Source organism: Nipponia nippon, unplaced genomic scaffold (genome assembly GCF_047370975.1).
Source record: "Nipponia nippon isolate SJK-2023a ecotype South Korea unplaced genomic scaffold, ASM4737097v1 scaffold_6, whole genome shotgun sequence".
Classification (NCBI taxonomy): domain Eukaryota; kingdom Metazoa; phylum Chordata; class Aves; order Pelecaniformes; family Threskiornithidae; genus Nipponia; species Nipponia nippon.
In genome coordinates, this window is record NW_028262380.1 from 50,324,314 (window position 1) to 50,344,815 (window position 20,502).

The window sequence follows — 20,502 nt, forward strand, 5'->3', positions numbered from 1 at the left end:
CTGCCCAGGTCCCTCTGCAGAGCCTTCCTACCCTCCAGCAGATCAACACTCCCGCCCAACTTGGTCTCATCTGCAGACTTACTGAGGGTGCACTCAATCCCCTCATCCAGATCATTGATAGAGGTATTAAACAGAAGTGGCCCCAATACTGAGCCCTAGGGAACACCACCTGTGACCGGCTGCCAACTGGATTTCACTGGATTTCACTCCATTCACCACAACTCTTTGAGCCCGGCCATCCAGCCACTATTTTACCCAGCAAAGAGTACGCCCGCCCAAGCCATGAGCAGCCACTTTCTCCAGGAGAATGCTGTGGGAAACGGTGTCAAAGGCTTTACTAAAGTCCAGGCAGACAACATCCACAGCCTTTGCCTCATCCACTAAGCGCGTCACCTCATCCTAGAAGGAGATCACGTTAGTCAAGCAGGACCTGCCTTTCATAAACCCACGCTGACTGGGCCCAATCCCCTGGTTGTCCCGTACGTGCCGTGTGACGGCACTCAAGATGATCTGCTCCAGAACCCTCCCCGGCACCGAGGTCAGACTGGCAGGCCTGGAGTTACCCGGGTCCTCCTTCCAGCCCTTCCTGTAGACGGGCATCACATTTGTCTGCCCTCCACAAGCCCAAAGTAGCAGCAGTTCTGCTGACCCCCTCCTTACTTCTCTGAGAATCGAAAACTCTATCATTTTGTGATCGCTGTGCCCGAGACTGCCTCCGACCACCACATCACCCACCAGTCCTTCTCCGTTCGCAAACAACAGGCCTTCCCCACTTGGCTCCCTCACCAGCTGTGTCAGGAAGTTATCATCTTCCACACACGCCAGGAACCTCCTAGATGTATCTTTGCTCTATCTGCCTGTGACTGTAGGCAGGCCAGCCAAAGGAATTCAAAGTGTGCACGTGTGAGAGAAGGTGGTGTGGCCCGTGGATGGTTTACTCCTGCTCTGCCACCCTGGGAGACGGACCAGGTCCCTGGGTGCTGGCCTTTGTGCCTGTGGACATGATGGTGCTCTTGGTGCCTTCGTGACACTGATGTGGGGGTGATGGTGTCTATCCCTGTGGCGGGATGGGGTCTCTCCATGGCAGGGTCTCTGTCCTTGCTGTGCTGATGAGAGATCGGTGTTCCAAAAGAGGCTCTGTTTACCAATGGGGATGAGGGGGTGCAGGAGGGGAGGTGACCGGTGCTGCAGGACACTCCTCCCTCCTGCGCTGGCCCTGGCTCTGCCTCCAGCTCTCCAGCTGCTGCTCTGCATTGGCTCGTGCCCAAGTCTCCCACCGCTGCAGCAAGCAGAGCATCCAGAGCCCCGCTCTGCACTCGTGGTGCTTGTTCCCTGTGCAGAGGGCTCACCGCTTGGAGACCACGATGTCCGCCTTCCCGGGGGATCGCTCCCCAACAATGCTCTCGGGCTCCCAGGGGTTGGTTTGCCCCAAGTCCATCTTCAGGTGGACCGGGGGAGATCCTCCAAACGCTGGTTATACTGAGCTCCTCCTGAGCGGTGTCATCTCCATGCCTCGTTTGCTCAGATCTATGGCACAGACTCCCCAGGCAGCCTCTGGGATGAGCAGATTCTCCATCCCAGTGTCCGAAACTGTCGCCTGGGCCCCACCAGTGTGAGAGCAAAGGAAGTCCTCAGGGTCACAGGCATGGGTACAAAAGCCTGTGACCACCAGGATACGGGTGCAGAGCTGCAGACCTCGGATGTGGAAATTGTCCTGCCGGGTGTGCCTCGCCGTCGGTCGGAAAAGCTGCATCTCGACAACAGCGCATCTCGACAACAGCGCATCTCGACAACAGCGCATCTCGACAACAGCGCAGCTCTCCGCCCAGGGTGTGCTGCTAGCAAAGCTGGCCTCTGCCTACTCCAGGCTCAGGCAGGCGCCTGAGGTGCCTTGCTGCACTGCAAAAGTCATGTCAGTGCAGAATTTCATCTTGGACGTGCTCATCAGCTGGAACCTGCAGGACTGGGAGGAAGGCAGCACCGTTAGCTGGCAGTGGTGCGACTGAGGCAACAGGAGCCAGGCTGATCTCACCAACAGCTGGGCCCAGCAGGCGATTTTCTCCACGTCTAAGCAGGAGTGCGTGCAGAGGGTGCGTAGCAGGTACGAGCTCTGATCGCACCGCAGCTTGCCGTCGGGCTGGTGAAGAAAGCACAGAGTATTCCCCAGCAGCTGCTCCCTCGAGCACATGCACTCCAGCACCACGTGGATGCTGGAGCGCCTTGCTGGCAGCTGCCCCGTGGTGTGCGGCTCCAGGCTGAAAGAGTGCCCGGGGGTGGCTGCAGGGACACGAGCAGGCAGTAGACGATGTTGTTGTCGCGGACACCCCAGGCTTCATAGGTGCCGCCCATGCCAACAGCTGGGTGCATCTGTGGCATGGAAGTCCCCTTGCAGAGCAGTCGGCAGACGCCGAGGAGGTCATCCACCACCTTCTTCATCACCTTGCACGTGTCGGGCAGGCCCTGCATTGGCGATGGGGCGGACACAGCCAAAGACCTGACAACATTGTGTGCGCCGCTGAAGTCTTCCTCCTCCTGCTCATCGTCGTCATCCTCCTCCTCCGTGCTCGAGCTGTCGTGCTCGCTGCGGCTGTTGAAGGTCAGCTTGATTTCCCTGGCCAGCCAGCTGACCTCAGCGATCAGGACCAGGGCTCCTGCAATGGTCCAAAACGGCCACTGCTGCAACACGGAAAGGAGCGTGGCTTCCTCCGCGGCCCTGCTCTGCTGAACCTCCTGCAGCAGCCGAGCCATCTGCTGATGCAGATATTCTTCACGCTGCTGCATCCGCTCAGCCGCAGCCACATCGATCTGGTGATCGCGGTTCATCCCCTGCTGGATGGCCAGCAGAGTCAGGACGAGGGCGACTGCCGAAGCCATGGCCTGGAGGGGTGGGAGAAAAGGGGGCTGAGCAGGGCTGGGTGAGAGAGAGCACGGGGCTGGGGGAGCGGGGCAGGAGCCGCCTGGAGCCGGGGGCCGGTAGGAGAGGGGGTGAGGGAGGTGGGAGGGAGCAAGGGCAGGGTTTGCGAGCACTGCCCGGGTGGGAGCCACAGGCTGTGCCAGGAAAGTGTTGGGGCACTGGTGTCGACTGGCTTGAAGGGGCCGCAGGCCCTAGCTGGAGACAGCATGGGGCCCATCCTGGCCAAGCCACCCTGATGGCCAGCCCCTGGCTGGGCTGTGCCCCGTGAAAGGGCAAGGGACACCAGAGGAGAGTGTCCCGGGGCCCCATCCCTGCCACACAACAGTGTCCCACGGAGCCACGGGCACCCGGCACATCCCCAAAGCCTCTCTGGGCACCTGCCACCGCTGGGAGCCCCGAGCACCTCTGCTCCCTGCCCCGAGGGCGGTACCGTGCCCTGACCTGAGGGGCTCGGCTCTTGCTCCGCCTTAGAAACCCCCTGGCCATCTGCCCCATCCACCATCCAGCCCAGCCTTCCCCCGGCACGCTGCACTCACCGATCGCCCAAGGCAGACTGCAGTGGGGCTGCCTGGAGATGTCCCTGGGGACAGCTCCCATTGTGACTTGTCCTCTATGCTGTCACAGCCACCAGAGCAGCATCACCCAGACGGCAAGCCCCAGCCTTCCACCCCACCGCCCGACTCAGCGGGGCCCGGGCAACACACCGAGTACAGACCTGCCCGGCAGGAGCGAGCTCCCAGGGGCTCTTTGGATAAAGCGGGCAGATGCCCCCCAAAACCATAACAGACATGAAAACGGGGATGGCTCTTAGGCTTCTGGGCCACCTGGGCACACCGCTGGCTCATATTCAGCCAGCTGTCAACCAACACCCCCAGGTCCTTTTCTGCTGGGCAGCTCTCCAGCCTCTTTGGGCCCAGCCATCCAGTCAGGTTCAACAGTCAGCCACTAGCTAGTGATAAGATAACTTTCTTTAGAAGAGAGAGTACATTGTCAGAGGCTCAGGAAAGCCTCCAGGTCTTTAGAAATGGCAGGCCTGAACCACAGCTTACAAAAACCAGGAGGCTGTGAACAGTCCCAAGCTCATGCCTGGTCTCTCCAGGCAGGGTACAGACTCACCTGTGTGTTCCGACCCCCAGGTCACTCAGATTTCCAGCGCGACAACAGGCTGGGCACGGAGAGCAGAGCTGGCCCCTCATGTATTTTATTTTCTCCATGCCTCATATTTGCCATGATCAGGCACAACGGCATTTCTGCGCACCCAGCTGAGCTGTGGGAACGCTGCTGAGCCCATGACAGACCTTAGATGTACTCGGAGCCCTGATCCATTCTGGCAGTCAGCAACATGGAATGTGGTCAGGGGGTTGGATGGCCAGGCTGAAAGCAGGAGCTGGCTAAACATGGTGCATGTACATCCAAAATACTCTACAAGGAGTAGGTACCCCAGCCAAGCTGACATCCCACTGCAGAGCGATTAACTCTAACTCGGCAATTACACATCACAACAAAGAAGGGATAACACTCTCAACTCAGCAATGAGCAGACACATGTGAGCTACTTGTACCCATCCTGTTTCTTTAGCTTACTGTATAAAGTAGTTGTGTCTGTAGAAGTGGAGCCACTCTGGGACTCTGTTGCTTCATCCGAAGTCGCCAGTTTTCTGTCCTGTCTGTATGTAAAACCCAGAAGCTTCGACAAACACCACCTGGAATTTGAGCTTTGCTTCGGTGCACACCTCTTCTTCTCTTTTTCAGCAAATGAGACCCAGCAGCAAGAGGAGATGGTTTATGAAGAGGTGGCACATGCAGAAAAAACTTTCGCTAAGGGCTGAATCTGGGAGGGCAATTCCAGTGGCCTGCAGGTTTGGGTCTAACCTAGACAAACATTTCCCTGCTTCTTCCTCTTCCCGAGAGTTAAAGCCAAGAGGAGACATTGCTGCCAGACTGGGCAGTGGCTGGGAGCACCCGGGAAAGTGTCAGTGCATTGTCAGGTCTCTTCCAGACTTCATGGTCTTTCCAGCCTGCTAGCTGAGGGTCAGCAAAATGGCATTTTCAGCCAGAGAGTACTCTTTTGTCCCTGCTTTCCCCTAGACCAGAGACGGTCCAGAATAGCTGGAAGCACTCTACGGCACTGCCATGAACTGTTTCTTTTGAAGCTGTGGAGACATCTCGCACAGAGGTGATGCTGCAGCATAGCAGTAAGATGCTCTGGACAAATCCTGGCACCCTGGCTAGTGCAAGTTTGTCACTTCTTCACTTTTGGCAGAGGTGTCCCAGTGCCACAACCCAACAATGGAGCAGGGGGGAGAAATCAAGCTGGGAGAAATCAAGTCAGGAGAACTCAAGACTACCTTTCCCCGACTTAAAGCCAGCTCAGCCTCACAAGTCAGCAAAACCATGTCTATGTGCAGAAGAGCTGAATGGGCAGCAGAGGCTAGAACTAGTATCTTGCTCAAAAAATTATCTGCTAAGTGAAGTGTATTTCAAGGGAAGCAGGCTCTGGAAAGCCCTGACAGCCTGGTCCAGTGCTCCCTTGCCATGAAGACAGGCCAGCGCTGGACAGCAGGAGCAGCACAGTGATGGGGACACAGCTCTCCAGTGGGCTCTCTCAGCTCGGTCCTGCTGTGCCCACCCCACTGAGCAAGGTTCCCTGTGGCCAGGCCATAGACTTAAGAAACAGGAGACACAGGCCTACACTAAGCCCTCTCTGGAGAAGATCCTATTAGCCAGGAATAGGCCTGAGCCAAGAAACAGCCTTCGAAGAAGGGAGGAAAACCCACACAGGGAAGCCAGACCCATTGGCTGTATGCAGTACCAGCCAGCCAAGAGACAGGCACACAGACACTTGGAGCAACAGGAAGGCAATCCCATGCCAGTGCCAGAAGCTCTCCTTCTGCTTCGAACAGCCTCAGCTTGGCAGTGAGCCCCCAGGACCTGACCTCACTGCCGATGGGAACGGGCACCCCCAGCCTCTTGTGTCCCCCCAAACCATTCCCCTCCAGCAGGACAAGGAGCAAAAACACATGCTGCAGGCAAGAGTGGGTCTTCCTTAAGCAGTGGCGCAGGTACAGCCTCTTTAGCTCAGGTTTGTTAGGGTATTTGTGCTTGTCTGAGCCTGCTGGGCTCTCCCATGGGTTGAGCACTCTCCAGCTGCTTGCCTGTGCAGCACAGCACCCTGCTCCCACTGCTCCTCCCTGGAAAGCACCCCCGTCCACCAGCCCAGTCACTGCGTCCTGAGAGAGACGACAAGGAGCATCCTCCTCCAGCCAGGAGCCTCTGCCAGACACACTGGACACAACCGACCCTCTGACAGTGGAGTGCCCCAGCCCCCAGAGCTGGAGCAGGGGGAGCTCCCAGGAGCAGGGGATGTCCCGCTGCAGGTGACCCGCTCCCTGGGGCGGTGAGGCTGTCAGAGCAATGAGGGAGCCAGCTGTGAGTGCCTCTGTTGTGCTTACCCAGCTGTCCCTGTGGCCAGCCATGTAGAGAAGACTGTTGGCAGCTAGCACACAGGTAGCTGTGATGCCTTTGTCAGTGCCATCTTCCCAAGAGCAGCAAAACCTGACTTGCTAAAAGGGAAAAATATTTTTTTAGTTGTGCAGGGCCCCTGAAGCCGCTCCCCGAAACCCATCAGCTGGAGCAGAGGGCCAGTCTCCATTATGTCCCTTCCCTGTTCACTGTCACTCTGCAAGTCATCTTGGTCACCTGCCAGTGCCACAGGGGCCCCACGGGTGCCCCGAAGGCTGTGGTGTGTGTCACAGGGAGACGCCCCATCCTGCTCACAGCCCTGGGGCCTGCGGCAATGCCCCAGCAGCTGGTGGTGCTGGGGTCACCTCTCAGCGGGCACCCACGATGGGTGGCCCTGTGCCACCCGCCCAAACTGGTCTGACAGAAACCACAGGGACCACTGCCAGCTGCACATCATTGCTGCTGCGAGGCACGTGCAGGGGCCAGGCGCCTCCCACAGCCAGGGGCACCCTCCCTGCCCATGGGCTGCCCGACCTGGGACAGCACAGGGGAAAATGTGGTCCTTGTCCCTCACGGTGAAGGTGGAGAACAGCTGAGCTCGATGGTGCAGCTACAGGCTGGTCTGTGCCCGTGCTCACCCCACTACGGCCCCTCGCTCTCCTCAGGGTAAGCCTTCGGGACAGCATGCCTGCAACCGGGAGGGCCACGTTGGTCGCGTGCTAGTGGTCTGGCAGAGCTCGTCCCTTCTCCAGGGAGGGATAACGTCCTTTCATTGACCTATATACAAGTATTTGAGTCAGAACTTCAAAAACCAGGCAGCCTCAGCCTAGAGGTTCAGACCAGGAATGGATTTCAGTAGGCATTTTCTAGCCTTGACTTCCTCCCTAGAAAATGCACAGCCATCCGAATCTCTGGAATGGTGCTCGCTCCTCTTCATATCCCTTTGCTGCTCCAGGAGTAGAGAGCGGATTTGCGTGTCTCCTCTAGCTTTTTCCCTGCCTCTCACCAGTGCCGGAGCCCATGTTTTCCTGGGCTCACACGTGTGATGCCCTGCCAGCTCCCTCCACATGCTAGGGCACACTCTGCCTACAAGCAATGGCAGCGCTGCTGAAAAGCCTCCTGGCAAGGAACTGCACGTATCAGCGCCTGGTTTAGTCACTTCAAAACAATCTGGTTAGTAAGAGAGAGAGGAGGGAGGAAGACTGTACCCCAGGCAGAGATTGCACATGGAAATACCGATGAGATGACACTGTTCTCTGAGAAGTATTGGAACAACTGGAGGAGCCATAAAACACTGCAGTTGCCATCCGCATGACTGTATTGCATGGACAAAGAAAAGGCAGGCGTCTTATTGGAAGTCACATCTGATTCATATCTGTCTGGCCTGAATCAGTTCTGCTGCTGAGGAGAGACAGGTTGAACCCTGCCCACTAAAACAAAAGGAAAACGCATGAAGGAGAATGCAGCCGAGGCAGTTGCTGAGCCTGGGTGGGCAGCGGGCAGCCGGCAGCCCTGCTCCAGCAACACAGGCAGCAAGGAGCCACCTGTGCCCACCTCCTCCTCTTCCCCCTGCCCAGACCATGATCTGAGCACTGTGTGCTGCTAGCTCTTGGGCTGCAGCCTGCATTGCTGCTCTCCCAGGGCAAGACTGATCAAAAGATCAATGATTCAGCCAGGTTCTTGTGTTTTGGGGTACCTGACAAAGGCAATTGTTAGCTGCACCCTGCAGAGCAACCCATCTCTTACGCTATTCTGGGGCAAGTGGGCTTTGCAGGTAGAAATCTCATCTGATTAGCTGCAAGAGTTATCCTGTGAGTCAGTACTGACTGGTTAGGAAACTCTTCTCCAACTGAATGGAAGCCAAAAAATTCTGTAAAGCTTTGTTCCAGCCACATTTTTTGGATTAGTAGCCAGAAAACCCCAGCACATCAGGAAAAAAAACACTGGAAAACAAAACAGAAGATGGCTTTTGTGGTTTCCCTTTGCATTGGTGTGTTCAGGGGGAGAAGGGAAGGTTTCGCTCCCTCTCTGACAGTTGGGTTGCGGGAGGGGGGGGTGTCTCTGGAAAGCACATATTTTTAACTCACTTACTTAGAAAAAGAAAAAAAATCTCTGCTTAACGCCCAGACAAGAGGTGCTGGTACTAAGCCTCATTTTCAGGAAGGAAAACATGGCAAAATTCAGGAGAGATACATGCATGCAAAGGAAGCAGTATGAACGAGCCAGAAAAGCTGAATTCTATCCCATTCTCTCCTGATGGCTTGACAAGTTGCTTTCCCCCTCTCCTCTTCATCTTTTTTCCATCCTGTCTCCACACAGGATTAAAGGGACAACATTTGGGCCAGGATGGTCGTGAGCTATGTGTCTGATGCCCCCCACAACATGCAAGCACTGGATGATATTCAAGCCTCTGCAAGAGGGGTCCAGAGGAGCGGGATGCTGAACACAGGCTGCAGCTGCCAACTCCTCGCTGCAATGCCACAGTATCATGCAAAATTGTCAAATGCACATCACAACAGCTGTATTTCTTCCCCTGTAGGGAGGAAAACTCTGAGACGGGCCTGGGTGCACCCTGCATTTTATTTCTATTTAATCTAACTCTCCTGACAAAGGGACATCCTCTGGGGACAGGATCTCCTTTTACCAGGTGAGGCATAAACTTCAGCGGTACTCTGACCCTCTCCCAGGAAGAGAAATGGGGCCTGAAATATTTCAGGATCAGAAGAGCATTAGCATTTGCCAGCCAGACGTGGACAGATTAGTGACGTGACTTTCGCACTGTCACTGCAGGACTCCCAGCAGCTCTGAAGCCATTTCAGTGGCATGTCTCAGCCTGAAACACGTCGCTGCCAGCGCTCCCGGTGCAAGTCTGGGCTGGGTTCGCAGGCTAAAGGAAAAGGGTTTTTTCCACATTAAAGACTTTCTCTCTGTTGACAGTAATAAACAAGGGAAGAGAGGAGCTGATCCTGTTCCTGTGGGCCAGGTTACTCACATTTTGCAATGCTTGGGGCACATGCATGGAAGAGAATAAAAGACAGCATACAAACGTAAGAAAATCTGTCTGGGCCAGACTATCTTCCCATCTGTCCTGTCTCCAAGGGCAGCCAAGAGCAGGTGCCAGGGCAGAGCATAGGCATGGGGCAGGTAAGCAGCAATACCCACCAGAGCTCCCCCAAGGACACGACGGTATGCAATTCAGGGCCTCTACCTGGACCTCCCACACTGGGTTCAAAATCCAAGGCTGTGTCCTGCTGCAGCGGTCTGCTCCAGCCCCCTTGAACGCACCCCGATCCCCCCAGCCACAGCTGCTGGAGCCATCCCATCAGACATGTTTTCCAACCTGCTTGCCTCCACCCATCACTACCCATGGTCCTGTTGCTTAGCGCCAGTGATAAACAGGGCATATCCCCTTGGCCAGGTGCCTGCCCAAGGCATGCAGGATCAAGTTTTCTCCCAAAAACCTCTTCTGGCAGCCACTGAACAGCACCACTTGGTTTGTCCGGGCAGTGAGGCTATCCCTGTAGCAAAAGCACTCTTGCTTGATCAACGTCATCCTGCTAGGAAAATTGGCACCGCTCCGCCTGCCCTTTGGCGCAGATCTCTTCGCAATCCCCTTGCCTTGGCCCATGTCTCCCCCCACATTACAAAACCACTCAATCTTCAAGACAGTTTTAGCTCATTGCTGAACAAATGGCAGGTTTCTTGCCTGGGTTTGTCTAGCCACTTCTCCCCAGGGGCAGAGCTCCTTGCCCCTGGCTCCAGCTAGCTCCACATCTTTTTGCATCCAGTGCCAGTTTTCCTTTTGCTCTGGCAGATAATCTCAGTCATTGCAACCCATACTCGGTTTCTCATGAGCCCTTTCTCCAGCCCCTCTGATTTTCCAGCATCCCCTTCCAGCTGTCTGTGAGCTGAGAGAAAATCAGCTCCTCCCCACTGCACCCCACCCCACAAGATGCCTCTTTTTAAGCTGCTGTCTAATGCTTCCAGCCCACCCCACTGGGGACTGCAGGCTCCCAGGCACTTTAATTGAGGACAGTAGAGGTCTTTGGCAGAAGGAGATGCCCTGCCCTCCTCCCCATCCCCAGCTGGGTTCCTGCCCTGTGCCTCTGAGTGCACTTGGACTGCAGCAGCAGGTCAGATCCAGGACCCAGTCCTGCTCCTATACCCAGCCTGGTGGGATCACAGGGCTGACTAAAGCGACAGCAGAGTCAGGAACCTTAAACCTGGACAAATCATTTGCAGGGGACTAAAGTGAGATGAGCAGCCAGCCCCGCGCAGCAGCAACCGCCACCATGCTCCATCAGCAAAGCCAGGAGCAGGGCTGCCCACAGCAGGGGAGCTGATCGCAGCCTGGCCAAAGGGGCAGTGGTGGGGGCCAGGGCCCCCAGAGGGACAGGCAGGCTCAGCTGAAACGCCGATGAACGGCTGAGCGCAGTTTCCACCACATCCTGCCTTCACCCTTCCAGTACCCCTGCAGGAAACAGCCCCAGCGGCCCTCGCCCACGGCCCGCAGGACGGCATCCCCCAGGCCAGTGCGTGGCGGGACGAGCCCCAACAGCTGCCCATGCCACCCGTCTGGAGAGCCCCGCAGCGCGTACAACCATGCGTTGAGCCCTGCCAAGGAGAGTGGATGCCAAACCTGAATTACCAGCCCAGAGAGTGGCTGTGGATCCCGGGAGCTCCTGTGATTTGCGGCAGGTTTTTCAGGTCCCCGCCTGTCACACACACACGCAGATACTTAAGCAGTCACCCAAGGACCTGCGGGGTTCTTGTTTTACACAATTCTGGTCCCTGCCAGCCTCAGGTAAGCACAGGCTTTGAGCTGGGGGTGCTGGGGTGGATTTGCAGTTGGGGATCGGGGGGGGGGGGGGGGGGAGGTGGAGGGAGGAGCTGACCTGCGCCTACTGATGCTGGGGAGGTTGGAGCAGCACCCAGCAGGGCTGTGGTGGGAACGCTTCATGCCTGGGGCAGGGAGAGGGGCACACGGGGAAGCAGGGAGCCCAGGCTGCGGGTACCACGGGGACCTGCCTCTGCTTCAGCAGCTGCTGTGCTCTTGTTTGCTTTGTTCCCATCTGATATTATCTTCTAAAAGGCTGAACGGGTCATTTACAGGATGCATGACAGGTGGTTTTTCCTTATTTATGGCAGGGTCTGGTTTATTTTTAAAGCCTCTGTCCCACCTTATCCTGTGCGCCATGCCGGCTGATGTTATCCGCAGCCACCCCACAGCAGGAGTCCGAGCAAAGCTCAGGGCAGGACATGGCTCTGCAGCGGAGCAAGGGAGGGTAGGAGGTCTCGTTTGCATTGAGAACTGCTATTTTGATCCCTGCAGTGGCAGGAAATAGCTGGAAGCTAAAACCAGGCGCAGATGCCTCCAGTCGCATCCCAGCCGTGACAGTGCACTGGGGAAGGGGTCAGGAAGCCCAGCGGGGGCTATGGGGCCCCATCAGCTCGGCAGGAGCTACCACTCAGAGAGTTCTCCAGGGGCTTCGGGTGCAGTAAATCGTTAGAAAGCTGCACAGCCGGCCAGCTATTGTGTCTGCCGTTCAAAACAGCAAAGCTGAGCAGAGATCATGTCTTTTCTGGAAAAGTGGCTGCTTTCTGCCAGGATAGTAAATGCTGACTGCACTAGCAGTGCTGGGCAGGCATGCCGGGAGACAGAGGGATGTCCTCTCCCATCTCAGGCCAGAGCTGGGAGCCCTGCTAGTAACCCCAGGATGTCTCTGGGGAGCTGGGTGCAACCAGAGGACACGGGCAGTATAACTGTGGAGGGAGGTCTCTCTCCACCCCACTGCTCCTACCTCACATCTAGGTCAGGTCACTCAGGGCCTTGTCCAGCTGATTTTTAGAGATCACCGAGGATGGAGGTGCCTTCACTTCTCTGGTCCCTGTCCCCATGTTGGACCCCCTGCACTATGAAGATTTTTTCCCAAATATCTAATAAGACTTTCTCTTGCTGCAACTTGTGTCCATCAGCCATTGGCTTTTGCCTGCTCACTCCAAAATGGCCCTGGAGGTGCACTTAAATGCCCCATCAGCCACACTAAGAGCACCAGGTGCTGCCTGCACAGCCTCCACATAGATGGCAATGCTGGCTGGAGCCGCCAGCAGGCCAGGCAACCGATGAACCCCTTGCAAGCTTCAGCTGGTGGCTGCTCTCACATTGCTCCACCTAAAACCAAGACAGTTAGTCAGAGCCAAGTGTGAATCCCCCAGGGCTCTTTAGCTTGACACGTAGGACAGAGCAGGTGTCACCGGGGCTGTGGTTTCACTGTGACAGTGCATCTGGCACTGTCACTTCTGCCTGGGTGAGTAATCCCCTGCCACCGAACTCTTGCCCCTCTGCTGCCCAGGGCATGGGACTGCTCACGGAGATGAATGACGACTTCAGCCCCCAAGCCTTTCTGAAAGCCGAATAGATAGGTTACATCCTTTGCACTGAAAAAGCCATTTTTTTCCAATGCCTGCAAAAATTTCAGCAGAAAAAAACAGTGAGCAGTGGTGCTTTTCAGCAGCCAAGCAAACCAGTTGTGATTCTCCGTATTTCTGCTAGGCTTAAAGAAATGTAAGCAAGAAAATCACCTCTCCTGTAAAGGGAAGAGGTCCTGTGCAGCCTGAAGGCCAGGCTCTAGGCCTCGGCTTAAACGGGGCTCCATTTACGTAGTGGGTAGGTGAGCAGTGGTCCAGATATGGCCAATCAGGACATTTAGGGACTCCTGGTGCCCTCAGGTCCCATCATATACCCCCAATTTTTAGCACCCAAGAGGTGCCAAGTGCTGGGTGCCACGTGCTACGCAGGGCCACGTGGCTCCTGAAAACCTCCGGGGCCCAGTGGAGCAATGTGGGGAGACCTGCAGAGCCCTCCAGGACCCCCAGGGTTTTGACCTTTTCCTGAAAGCCATCTCACAACCTTGAGAGGTAGGAACTGTTCTCCCTCTGGAGCAAGGGTAGAGGGGAGACAAGGTAAAACCATCAGGCGTCACGTCCTGCGTGCTGGGGCACCCTGAGCTGCCAGCAGGTAGAAGATACTGTATCCTACGGGGAAACGCCTCAGGAACCTGGAGATTATCAGAAATAGAAACAGCTGTGAAGATGAAACATGAAAGTTGAAGCACGTGTTCCCTATGCAAATCAATGCACACACATCAATGTACATTAATGCAGCAGGCTGTAAACAATGATTTATAAACCTCTGGGGCGTGTTGCTGCTGGTGGCCCAGGCTAGATGCATGATCTAGAGGTGATGAGGGGCCCTGGGGTGACTGGGATTTCTAGGAGAAGGGCAGGTGGCTCAGAGTTGACCTGGGATGCTGATCAAGGAGGGGAGGAACGATTTGTGGCCTGAGCCTGGCCTCATCGGCACTTGGACTTCATGGACATCCCAGCAGCCACAGTGCTGGCGTCTGAGGGATCTCCTTCTCCCCCTGCATTGCTTCTGGAGGTCTCCAAATGCCCAAGGTAGATAAGCAGCATTCACCTGGCCCCCACCAGCTCACACGGATGAGGGACTGAACTTTGTCCGCCCCCTTCCTATATGGACACCTCCGAACTGAGCCAACACCAGGAAAGCCCAGGCAGTGCTGCTGCACAGCCATGGCTGCAACACTCTGCAGACAAGGCCAGCTTGGCTTGCAGCACCTGGGGCTAAAGATGGTCTTTCCCCAGTCCATCCAGGGTGGTGGATGATGCCATCTACCAGCATACTCCATCACACTCAGATATCCTCCGGCCTTACGCAACCACTGTGTTACAACCAGTGTTCACCAAGTGACTCAAGCAGAGCGGGCTGTTTCACAACCAGCCCCGGTCTATTTATGAGCCCCTGCTCAAATGCCAAAAGACCCTTTTATTAGTCAAAGCAACCTCCTGCAGACAAGGCTCAGTGGGGTCTTTGCTTTTTGAGGTAAAGCTCAAAGAAGAGGATCTCTCCGGCGTCTCATGGATAGGAGAGCTGGCTCTCTGCAAGCTGCAAGGCAGTTTTGGAGCTGAGCCCCATCCCAGCAGTGCTGTCAGCAAGTGAGAGCCCTGGGGCATTCAGTACACCCCAGGGTACCGAGTGGGCTAAGGTGAATTATCCGTCAACCAGGAAAGCAGTTGGGTTTAAAGCTATGCAGTAGGGGTGCAGCATGATGGAGGTGCCTGGCTTACATCCCAGAGCCAAAGGGAAGGAGAAGCTGGACTGCAAGGTGGAGGCAGGGCAGGCCTGCAGGCGAGGAGGGGAACAGATGGCCCAGAGGGGTCCCATGGCAGGCCAAGGGCTCCTGACAGCACCGGAGAGCTAGCAACACCAACCAGCCCGCCTGACAGAGATGGGCCAGGCAACTCGGACACCAAGAGAGCAGATCAAGAAAGGCCGCATTTTTGCATCCAGCTCCTCCCCCGCCAACACCCCACAGCTTGGTTTCGGAAACACCGAGATGATTCAGTGTCAAGGGACTTCTGCGTGCTTTGTGGGGGCAACGCCTCGTGTTTTAGTTGACTGAATTGGCAGGCTTGACCCTCTGCCACAGGGGAGCAAACTTGGAGCCCTGCAGAAGAGAGGTGTGGGACTTACCCAAGGTGTACTTACTTGTTTTGCTTGTGCTTTTGTGCCAAGTCTGCCAGAGATTCGTGCAAAGCACAAGTGGGACAAACGTTACCTGGCGGAGAATGTGGGCTTCTTGCTTCTGCCATTGCAGGGAGCACCTAGCACTGATCACAGCCGAAGACAGTGAGCGCTTGGGCAATGGACATGCATGGGGTATGGTGCTCCGAGGACTGACCCTTTACTTATACACCAAAAAACAAACAAACAAACAGTTCAGCCATGCTTGGGAACAACATAACTGTTTATGCCTATGTGTGATAACAAAAAATATTAATAAAAACAAAGCAGCTCAACTGCTCATCGCCAGCTTTGTGTGATGTCTGGCCATGCTGCTAGGAGGAGGAACAGGGCGTTGATCAGGAGGGAAAGTGGGGTGATTGCTGGGTCCAAGCCCACGCTCCCAAAAGATCCTGCTTCCTCTGGTTTGTGATTCCCCTGCACAAACTTTATGGTATGATTTTTGGGTTGTCCTATTCAGGGACAGGAGTTGGACTCGATGATCCTTGTGGGTCCCTTCCAACTCAGGATATTCTATGATTCTAAACTTGCCTGGTAGCTGGGGAGAAGAAAAAAAAAACAAACCAAAATACCACTAGGCTGGATGCCATATACTGTTCCCTCACCCAGAGAATAAATGGTGTTTTTTAATTAATGTCTTTAAACTAACCCCCCCAACATGCCTGTTGCTGTGACATCACTCCCAAGTGACGCCCAGGCCTAAATACGGCTGTAAACAGGAATCGTCCCCACGGGAGTCACGCTGGCTATAAATACAGCAGCAGGGGAGTGCTGAGCAGAGGACAGGCTGCAGTTTCCTGCCAGCTAAGGATGGTGAGGCAGCTCAGCTGGGCGCTGCTGGCGCGTGGTCGCCACAGTGGGGAAACTGAGGCAGGAGTTTCTGGGGGGCTGGGGCTCCCGGCTGAGCTCCCCGGCGTGCCTTTGGGAAGGGAGTTGTACCCTGCCGTGGCCAGAGGCCACTGAGGAGAGGGAGCTGGGGGGGATGGGGATGGCAAACCTGGGGCTCAGCAAGTGTGGCCCCACTGGCCACTCCCAGCTTGGGCAATGACGATGGCCCCTCTCTGCAGTGCCTGGCCCCATAGCCCTGCCCCAGGAGGAGATGGCCACAGAGAAGCCAGTGACTCCCACTGAGGAGCAGCTGGAGATCCTGGAATACAACTTCTGCAAGGTGAACAAGCATCCTGACCCCACCACGCTGTGCCTCATTGCGGCTGAGACTGGGCTCTCTGAGGAGCAGACCCTGGTGAGTGTGCGCCCCTTGCCTCTGCCTTGGCACCAGCCCTGCTCCCCCTGCATGCCCCTGTGCCCCACACACTCCCCCCACCTCTCCTGCCTGTCCTGTCCCTGGCTCTCTATCATACCCCCTGCACCCTTCTGTCTGCCCACATGCTTCCTACTGCACCACCTGCACCCCTCTGTGCCCCATACGCTCCCTACTTACATTCTCTGCACCACTCTGCACCCCGCATACTCCTTACTGCACCCACAAATCTCCTCTGTGCCTCTGCAACCCCCAGTGCATCCCCAACCCCACACTGCACCCACAGAGTGCTGCACCACCGCACCTCCCTGTACCCCACATCCTCCCTGCACCCCGTATGTTCCTACCCCTGCATCCCCAAAGCCCCTTCCCCTGTAATCGCAGCCCCTTCATCCCACAGCCGCGGCCTCCTGCATAGCAGCCCTGTGCCCCACTGGGATCCTTGCACCCCCCCTGCCTGGGAGCCCCATCCCCAGCCTGGGCTCGGAGACTAGGCTAGTGCTTCTCGCAGCCAGAATGAGGGCACACACCGAGGGTCACTGGCTGGCTGTGGAGCCCTGAATACACAGCCTGTGCATGCTGTCCTTTCCTTCCAACCATTTCTAATAGTCTTGGATGTCCAAACCACTGTTGGCTTTATGGTCTGAAGAAACTACAGTCATTTATAAACAGATACAGGATAGATGCAACTCCTGCAGATGTTCTGTGGGACATGCTGTGGATGAAAAGCTGGACATGAGCCACCAATGTGCCCTTGCAGCCCAGAAAGCCAACCGTATCCTGGGCTGCATCAAAAGAAGTGTGGCCAGCAGGTCGAGGGAGGTGATTCTGCCCCTCTACTCTGCTCTTGTGAGACCCCACCTGGAGAACTGCATCCAGCTCTGGGGTCCTCAGCACAGGGAAGACATGGACCTGTTGGAGTGGGTCCAGAGGAGGGCCACAAAAATGATCAGAGGGATGGAACACCTCTCCTGTGAGGAAACGCTGAGAGAGTTGGTGCTGTTTAGGCTGGAGAAGAGAAGGCTCTGGGGAGACCTTATTGCAGCCTTTCAATATTTAAAGGGGGCTTATAAGAAAGATGAGGAAGACTTTTTAGTAGGGCCTGTTGCGATAGGACAAGGGGTGACGGTTTTAAACTAAAAGAGGGTAGGCTAGATACAATGAAGAAATTTTTTACTATGAGGGCAGTGAAACACTGGAACAGGTTGCCCAGAGAGGTGGTAGATGCCCCATCCCTGGAAACATTCAAGGTCAGCGTGGATGGGGCTCTGACCAACCTGATCTAGTTGAAGATGTCCCTGCTCATTCCAGGGGGGTTGGACTAGGTGGCCTTTAAAGGTCCCTTCCAACCCAAACCATTCTATGATGCTATGATTCTGCGCTCAGGCTGTGCACACTCCCCCTCACTGCAATTAGCTAGTTCAGCATCCCCAAGCCCCAGTGCTGGACAAGTCTGTCAGCCTCTCCAGGAGACATAGAGGCCTCTGAATGTCCCTCCCCAGGGACAGGCTGCCACTGTCTGGGACTTCCACCAAGCCCTGTGCTCCATCTGGCTACCTGCAGGCTACCCTGGACTTCAGAAGCAAACGGCTCGTTCCCAATTCCTTCAGGTTGCAGTGCAGCTGTTTTTGATGCAGGTGTTTTATAAGCTACTAGACCCATAGCAGCATTGATGGGTATAGAAAATTCAACCCACTGAAAAGTTGGCAGGATTTTGCAGAGAGCTGCCAAGCCTGGCTCTCCCTGGTCAAAGCCAAAGGGATGAGAGCCGAGCAGGCAATGCCAGCATTTAGCCTGCCCCGGGGAAGGATGCTGCTATAACATCCATTGCACTGATAGTCCTTGGCTGGAGTGGAAAAGGAGACCCCTCCTCTGCTGTGCTTCGGTGACAGGTGGGTACCACGTTGCACTGCTTGTTTGAGGCAGAAAGGAGACAGTACCCCTGAAATACTTTTTCCTCCTTAGAACTGGCACCGGTTCATTTTTTTTTCCTAAAGCAAGTGTAAACACAGGCCATATATGCCCAGGACACCTCTGGAGATGTCTTAAAATCTTCCCTGATAGTCATCTTTTTCCATGAATCCAGGGTGCTCCTAGAAATCTAGAGATGAAGGTCATCTTAGGGACAGGATCGAGACTGGGATGGCGAGGTGCAAAGTGCCCGCATTGCATATGACACAGAGAATCATCCCTCCTGACGTCTGGAGTGCTTCATTGGCTAGACATAGCAGCCATTTTAATAAAAAATTTAGTAAAGATGAGACGCAAAGAGGTACTGAGTCAACAGGAGATGATGGTTTATGATAGGAAGTGAAATTTTTGGGAGGAGGCTAGGCAGGCAATCATCTGACTGGATGTGGTCCAAGGCAGCGCTAGTGCGAGAGCCACTTGTAGAGAGCACCGTGGTTGTATCATTACGGACCACAATAGCTTCAAAAATAGCCATGAACAAATATAGCAACAAAATGAGCAGCAACAAAGCAAGTCTCAGGCACGTTCCCAAACAAAAGGCTGAGCTGTGCTTCCGGCACGCATGAGTTATCTCTCTCTTCTTACAGAGGTAGCGTGGCTTTGTCCAGCCGCGTTTTATCTAACATTTGAAATTGCAGCTGTGTTGAAGTGGCATCAGCAGCTCTGGGAGTTGGCTCAGAGATGCTAAGTTACTACAGAATAATGCAGCCATGCATATTGTTTGAAGACTAAGATAATTTTTAACCCATTTTAAATCTATTTGTTGTTAAATTTGCTGAGAGCCACTGTGTTGTCCCTCTCATCCTTTCTGAAGCAGGTCAGCTTTTGATTCCTGTCATTTTTGGACCTGCAGTGATTGTTTCACTGCTCCAGCCCTTTAAACAGACACCGTCCAGCAGCTCCTTAGCCAATCTCTTACTCTGTTTGCAAGAAAAACTTGGACTCACAGCAATAAAACGAGGACTCACCCATGCCGTCAAGGTCTGAAGCAAGCAAGAGAAATGAGTTTGAAAGAGGTGCACACGTAGGTAACAAGACCGTTTGGTCAAGAGCGGCTGTCCTGCTGCCTGTACTGCCTGGGAACAGCGCAGCAGCACCTTGCTACGAGATAGCGGTGCCATGAGCTTCCCTCGCCTGGTCCCACGTGCTGACCACATCTGCACCTTCAGTGAAGTTATTTGGAGGGTTCGCTCAGCCCAGTGCCCTCAATCTCTCTTTTGTTTTGTTTTTTTTTCTCCAGAAATGGTTCAAGCAGCGCCTGGCAGAGTGGAGGAAGTCTGAAGGGCTGCCCTCAGAAAGCGGGTCTGTCAGGGACTAGAGGATGCTGCTCCGATCCCCATGCCTGCTGTAAATGATGGTGAAGCTCTTCAGAGTGGGTTTCCTTGGGATTCTGTTGCAATAAGTTTTAGATACAAAGTAATACCCTGCTATTTAACATAATTCTTATTTAAAGTGTACATAATCAGGAAAAAAATATTATATATATGTGTATACAGCTTCTGACGGCTGCATAACCTGTCTAGTGGTTCCTATCCATCAACAGCGGCTGCCCAGGGCAAAACAATCTCATGCCCTTGTCCCAGGCTTGCAGAAAAGCTGCCATGAAAGGTTCAAATACAGAAGGGGAAGAAAGATTTCATTTCTTTGTGATCCCCAGAGGCAAAATATGTGTGCTAGCTCTAATATACAGATCATCCAGAGAGGAGGGCACCTGGAAAACCAGATGTGTTGTTCAGGTGATCTTGGTTAGCTCAAGATGCCTGAGTCAGCTCTGGATATTGGCAAACTGAGTGCCTACACCGTAATGAAACCAAGCCAAGCCCCCTTGAATGCATTTCTCACATTCTGTTAAAGGTCACCAAAGGAAAAGAACTGGTCTTTTTTTTTTTTTTTTCCCACCGCATTAATAAAAAACCCAAACTTTTTGATGAGAGGAGCTGTGTTATGTCCATGCTTGTGATCCCTGCCCCAGTGGCAGGAGGCAGACTCCTCTGGGAGGGCAACACTTCTCCAAGGCAGCCTCAGTGCGCACCGTGCACCTCTTCCAGGGCACCCACGGGTCCACCCCTGGCAGCCCACACAGCCCCACACACCCCCAAGCCCCGAGGTGGCAGAGGCTGGTGGTGCTGGGGTTACCCCGCAGGGCTGGGGGGGCAGACCCCAGCCTCCATTCTCAAGCCTGAGGGATGCAGCTGCACTGGGGTTCTTGCACAAAGCCCAAACTCTCATCCATCCTGGCACAGGACAATGCAGGGGCTAAAAAATAACCAGCACCGTTGCCCAGTGACCT

At 54.9% G+C, this 20,502-nt stretch overlaps 1 protein-coding gene and 1 pseudogene across 2 annotated transcripts; one reads left to right on the forward strand and one right to left on the reverse strand.

Annotated features, from left to right (window-relative positions):
* Positions 1–1,618: 1,618 nt before the first annotated feature.
* On the reverse strand, positions 1,619–13,388 carry LOC148051464 (inositol 1,4,5-trisphosphate receptor-interacting protein-like 1; annotated as a pseudogene).
* HOPX (HOP homeobox) lies at positions 10,881–19,691 on the forward strand. 2 transcript variants are annotated; one of them, XM_087737254.1, is made up of 3 exons: positions 10,881–11,179; positions 16,048–16,223; positions 19,453–19,691. In XM_087737254.1, the coding sequence occupies exons 2-3, from the start codon at positions 16,080–16,082 to the stop codon at positions 19,528–19,530; spliced, it is 222 nt and encodes a 73-aa protein (XP_087593380.1). In that variant the 5' UTR covers positions 10,881–11,179; positions 16,048–16,079; the 3' UTR covers positions 19,531–19,691. The 2 variants fall into 2 exon arrangements, with proteins under 2 accessions (XP_087593380.1, XP_087593379.1); XM_087737253.1 differs by lacking the exon at positions 10,881–11,179 and adding an exon at positions 15,752–15,793.
* Positions 19,692–20,502: the final 811 nt, after the last annotated feature.